General features: G+C 48.0%; 1 protein-coding gene across 5 annotated transcripts in view; it reads left to right on the top strand.

The window, feature by feature from the left end:
- The first annotated feature begins 971 nt into the window (after nucleotides 1–971).
- The window catches only part of DCBLD1 (discoidin, CUB and LCCL domain containing 1), a 68,859-nt gene continuing 63,830 nt past the window's right edge, over nucleotides 972–6,000 (top strand). Inside the window, exon 1 of one of the 5 annotated variants that reach the window (XM_027087835.1) lies at nucleotides 972–1,261. In XM_027087835.1, coding sequence (XP_026943636.1) covers nucleotides 1,150–1,261 — 112 coding nt within the window. In that variant the 5' untranslated portion in view covers nucleotides 972–1,149. The remainder of the gene's footprint in view (nucleotides 1,262–6,000) is intronic. The other 4 variants (XM_027087818.1, XM_027087850.1, XM_027087810.1 and 1 more) reach the window with 4 other exon arrangements.

The following is a 6,000-nucleotide window of genomic DNA, read 5'->3' as shown; positions in this document are numbered from 1 at the left end:
CTTGTAATTCTCCCCTCCCCCAAGCCCTTCTCCACCCCCGCCCCCAGATAATCGGATCGTGTCATTCCTCCGTTTGAACAACTTCTTGTCTGCTCCTAGCTCCGAGGATAAAGTTTAAAAACATCCTTTACGCGACCTTCCAGGCCCTCCACGTTCCGGACCCTGCTCAGCGCTCCGGCTTCCACCTCCGGCCATGAACCCACCTGTTCGCCTAACTCCCCACACCCTGGCCCTTTCCTCCCTCAGCTCTTTTGCACACCTTGTCCGTTCTCTTGTCCCCCGCCTTCCGCTTTCCCAAGTCCCATTCACTCTCCGAGTCTCAGCTTAGATGCCACTTTTTAAGTGAGGCCTTTCCTGTCTGATTCCTACCTGCAGTCTCGTCACCCGGCATCTAATTAGATCTTCCTGAATGGGCTCCGCTAGCACTATTCGTCGCCGACTGCGATTTGCGTTTGCATACTTGCCTTATTATTTTTAATGTCTGCAAGTGTCACAAGGGATTAGCACTGTGGCCGGGAGGCACACTTTTGGAACCTAGTAACTTTTGAATGAATGAAAAAGAACTTGAACTGGATGTTGTCACCACCATCATCCTACCGTGACAATATTTCGAGTCCCCCAGTGCTACTGTCAATGGCATGCCCACACCTGTAGGGTTGGCAAAGCCCTGGAGGAGAGTAGGCTTTCTGGCGCTCCCACCACTCTCTCAGGCACTCCGGGGACGACCCGGACACAGCGCGGCTGGGGGCAGGTCTCAAGGCCAGGAATCCTCCGGGCTCCCAGGTTCACATGCACTGGGAGAGGAGGGGCGGAGGAAAAGGAGAGCGTGAGCGGGGAGCGCAGGGTACCTAGAGGGGAGCGCGGACCACGCCCGGTACGCCTACACCCCCGCGGCCAGCCGCCGCCCGGGAGAGACTTCCTCCTCGGGGGCCGGCGCGCAGGGCGGGGTGGGGCGGGGCGGGGCGGGAGACGCCCCCGCAGGGCTGGGCCCCGGGCCGCCCCAATGAGATTCGGTGCCGGGCCGCGGCTATTCCCAGTCCCGGCGCCGCGCTCGGCCGCGGAGGAGGCGGGCGGCCGGGGCGGCGGCGGCGGCGGCGCTGCGCGGGCCAAGGAAGAGCCGAGCCTGCCAAGCTGGCGCCCGGCGGGGCCATGGTGGCCGGCGCCCGCGGCGGCTGCGCGCAGGCGGGGACGGCTCGGCGTGGCCTCCTGGCCCTGCTGCTCGCTGTCTCCGCGCCGCTCTGGCTGCAGGCGGAGGAGCTGGGTGAGTGGAGCGCGTCCGGCGGGCGGCGCACTGGGCCTGGAGGGGACCGCGCGCGGGAGGAGGTCGGGGTCGCAGCCTGCGCCCTGCGGAGTCCGGCTCTCTCTGGCCGATGGCGGCTCGAGTGTAAAATAAGTTAATTACGTTCCGTTCGCTCCTCCCCAGACTCCTTCCTTCGCCCCCAAACAAGAGGACCAGCTTGGCGCCTCCCCACTTTCTCTCTCCGCAGCCGGGCTCACTTAGTTTCCAGAGTTCCTTCCTGAAGTGAAATGGTCCAGGGCTCGCAAGCTGACGACCCCAGCCTTAGGGGAGAGACCTATGCGGGGAGGCCCCTCTCAAGCCTCATTTTGACAGAGCTGCCCGGCATTTGGGCGGCCGGGCCCTCCCGGTCGCCTCGCTTCCCTGCGCGGCTGGAATCGTAGCGTGTGAGTTTGTGGCTTGCACGGATGGTCGGGAAGGGTTTCCCTGAGGTCCCCCTGGGAAGCCGGCAGTCCCACCGCGCCTCCCGTCACGAGTGAGCTGCTTGCGCGCCGACTTGGAACCCTGTGGCTCGGCTCCTTCTTGGGTGTTGGAGCGAGTCGACTCCCGACCAGGCGGATCTTTCTCTGCACCTGGTCCTTGGCTTCAAGTTGGACCTAATTAGCCCACAACCGAATTTACTGCGGCATAGCCACCAGATGAGAGCAGTAAGCCGTTTTACCAGCTGTAGGCAAATCGTTGTAATTTAGTTCTTTATGGATCGCAAGGGGCAGCTTTCTGCGGATTTTTTCAGTTCTTGTTTCCCTCCTCCCTTACTTTTGCCCCTCTACGACTGAGGTTACTTAATGGCAGTGCATCTAGCCAGAATATTTTGACTGTCCCCGTGCCCCCGCCCCGTGTTTTCTAATGAGACAAGAATCAAAACTAAGCCAAATGCTGGCATTTTTTTTCACTGAACCATGTATTCCCAGTCTGAAACATTGATACTCAAGATGTTGGTAGTGGTTCCTAAGTTTGCGTACATACCGATTTGTTAGGAAAGAAAAAACTAAAGTTTAGACAGACTGTATCTTGGCACTGTAGCAGAATGCTAGGAATATCGTAAAATATAAATATGTATGCTTTTATTTAAAATGTACGATTTTGATCACGGATGTTTTAAGCACTTAAATGTTTCTCGGGTCACTGTTTGAAGAGGCACCTTCAATACTGTACATCTGTGAATAGATCCAACAATGTGTCCCTGTACTAATCTGGCTAAAGCTGTCACCCATCTTTCCAAATGAAGTTTTAGATGTTATATGGCATCCAGGCTGTTAACGTTATAGAGCAGTTCTCTGGGAAGACGTGTGATTGCTTAGATTCTTAGAGCTTCAAATTTGAGACTTTACTGCACATGATTGATGGAAGAAGATGTCATGTTTCGGTGAAGCATCCTATATATTTAGGATGTTAAAAGAACCAATCGCAAAAGAAGTAAAACTTAGATTTGGCACATTTACTGAAAAAAGTCTACGAACTCGAGTTCTGATACCTCATGAGTGAAGAGGCATAATCAGTGTTTTTTTGAGTATTTCTCACGTCTGTCATTTTCCCAATTAGCCCTTGGTCACTTATTTTTCAAGTTTTCATAAATTTAAGCATGCAAACCCATTTTAGGTTTTGAAATATGCTACTGGCTATACAGTTGGATGGTGGTCATCAGTGATATTAGTGCTCTCAATGTTTAGAAGGTAAGAGGGTAGCCTTAGCATAACAGTCTTGTTTTGGTGAGAAGACAGCATTTACTACATTTTACCTCCATTGTCCTTGTCAGCTTAGTCAGCTGCTTCGTGGCTCCCCAGCCTACCTGCTCACCACTCTCTCCGGGAGCTTTATAAAGCCCCAGACCCATACTGTGAATCACACCATCCAATGGGTGGGGCCTGGGAACATGCGATTTTAAAAAGTTCCCACAGGTAATTCTGATTCAAATCAGCTTTGAGATGGTGGAAACATCTGATAATGTTAGGGTTATGGTAAAGTGCTACTGCTGTCTGTGTCATAGACAATTTAATATTAGAGTTTTATTCATTGTGTTATGTTTCGGGAAGCAAATATGATACATTAATCTGAATATTTGTAAGCCTAGTCAATGAAATTATTCAAAATTTTAAAGTCAGAGTCTGGTGACCACTGAAGCTATACTAGTTCCTTTTTAAGGCTGCTACTTGCCTATGTGGTGTTTGTTTTGTTTTGTTTTGTTTTGTTTTTTGTGGTACGCGGGCCTCTCACTGTTGTGGCCTCTCCTGTTGCGGAGCACAGGCTCCAGACGTGCAGGCTCAGCGGCCATGGCTCACGGGCCAAGCCGCTCCGCTGCATGTGGGATCTTCCTGGACCGGGACACGAACTCGTGTCCCCTGCATTGGTAGACGGACTCTCAACCACTGCGCCACCAGGGACGCCCGCCTATGTGGTATTTTTGCGCAATTTATTATTTTTTTTAAAAGTCCATTCTTCCTGTATTCATAGGCGGCCAGGCCCCAGGCATTAGGGCATGATGAGCAGAATATGGGCTGATTTTAGCTCCTTCTTGCGCCTCTGGATCCACTTAACTAAAGTTAGATATTTACACAGATTGTTTCACGTGATTTTGACTTTACATAATATCACATGTAAATTGATCATTAGCATTGATTCGATTTGTATAAATCCATAGGCTTGGGCTTATGTCTTATTCCCTTGATTATAAGTTTTGTGGAATAAAATACACTTAATTCATGTGAGGAATTTGTGCTAACTAAAAATACCTGATTCTCTCTTCACCAAAATATTTGGAAATGGATATTAAAAATTTCCTCCTTCTGATTTAAGTATTAGAAGAATAAAAATAAGCAGTTAATCTCTGAGGAAACTTCTAAGCGTAGAATTAGATACAGAAAAATGGATTAAAAAATTCTGCCCAACGCTAACTTTTTACTTTCGGAAGTTCTGTTTTTAAGCCATCACTTCTTTATATTTGGTTCAGCAGGGGACAGCTGATGTCTGATGTTTGGCGTGAGTGGCTTTTTAAAAAGTAGTCACAAGTTTGTTCTCGCACCTTCTGCATCAGTGCTTGCCCTCACCCCAGATTTTCCTTCATCTTGAAGGCCTGCGATTCGGTTAGCCTGGGAGACTGTAAGTTCCTGAGGGCAGCCACTGGATTGTCTTTATCTTCATAGCACCCGACCAATAAATGCTTCTTGAGTTGAACTGAACAATCTTTTTGTATTAGGAGATATTTTCAAATTATGTCCTAATTAGTGGAAACTAAGTAATAAAGAGTCTACTGAAGTTCTTTATAAAGGTACATCTGGTACTTCCACTAATTAACTTTGTTTAGCAAGCCCAGCTCTCTTGGCATGCTTATTTCTATATGTCAGGATGCCTTTTAAAGGCAAGTGCTGCAGAAAGAAGGGAACATGGCCAGCAGAACAATATGTACCATGTCTTTTGGCTCTATTAGATGTAATTTGTAACTAACACTCTGAAACATGAAGTTATACCATATACAGTATTACAGGGGGAAAAAAGTGCTAAAGGATTCATTAAACACATCAAAGGATGTTATTAAAGCAGGATTTGAACTCTGAATAGTGTCTCAAACTGTACTTATTAAACTTTTCATAAGTTGAACCCTTTCACCTTCAGGTACTGGAACAGACTTGAAAATCATATAAAAAACCACAACTTGGAAATAAGCATGGCATTTATAAGAAACTACGTTTTTATTTTTAAGATGCACGGGGAGATTAATTGCAGAGTTTAGCGAAGGTTTTAGTCATGTTAAGGCAGGGGTAGGGTGAGGGCTTGTTAAGGGAAATACTTCCTATAGAGAGTTTTGCACTTACTGCCATGCGCGTCCTAAAGCATAAAGGCAACTCTGTGCCTATTAGAGCGACCAGTTGCTTTGAATTTGTAAGGAGATAATACATGGTACCTATTTGGAATTGCATTTAGCACAAAGAACTCAATAAATTCCAGCTCTCTTCCTAATTATTACTGCTATTACTCTTAATTTGACAAATACGGGGACCCCTTTGTTCTGCCTCCCCGACTGCCTCTCGGACCTCGTTCTCTACCACACTTCCCCGCATCCCCAGGCAGACTGACTTTCTTGCTATTTCTCAGTGGTATCAGGAACCCTTCTACCTCAGAGCCTTCGCAGGTGCTGTTCCCTCTGCCTGGAACAGCCTTGCCCCAAATGTCCATGTGACTCCCTTCTCCTTCGATCTTTGTTCAAATATTGCTTCACAGGGAGAATGGCCCTAACCGCCTGGAACCCTCTCGCCTTCCCCAGAACTCCACATTCCCCCTCCCTGCTTGCAGTTTTCTCTAGGGCATTTACCACCTTCCAACAGAGTCTATAATTTATACTTTTCTTTCTTGTCTGTCTCCCCACTGTGAGAAGTTAAGATCCATGAGAAGCTATGTGCCTTGAACAGTGGCCAGCACATGATGGGTGCTCAGTAGGGAATGGGTGCTCAGTGAGGATGGGGGGAGAAGACAGTGAAAACACAGCTCCTGCCCTGTTGTTAAAGACTCAGCGCTGACTCTAGTTGAGAATCACAACCGGAACAAGACAAAGTAATGAAGTTGTATGTCTAGTCCAAGTGTTGTTTGTAAACAAAATGTCTGAAAATATGGATTTAAAATAGAGGAACTCATTCTGGTATATTCAAAGTCTGGCATTGAAGATGAAAGGAAAAATATTGCCAGACTTTCAGATTCTGTTTCGTTAGACT

This window comes from Aethalodelphis obliquidens, unplaced genomic scaffold, assembly GCF_003676395.1.
Source record: "Aethalodelphis obliquidens isolate GAN/ISIS:26980383/991018 unplaced genomic scaffold, ASM367639v1 scaffold3, whole genome shotgun sequence".
Taxonomy (NCBI): Eukaryota; Metazoa; Chordata; class Mammalia; order Artiodactyla; family Delphinidae; genus Aethalodelphis; species Aethalodelphis obliquidens.
Note: the sequence above shows the minus strand (reverse complement) of the source record. Positions and strands in the feature narration are given on the sequence as shown.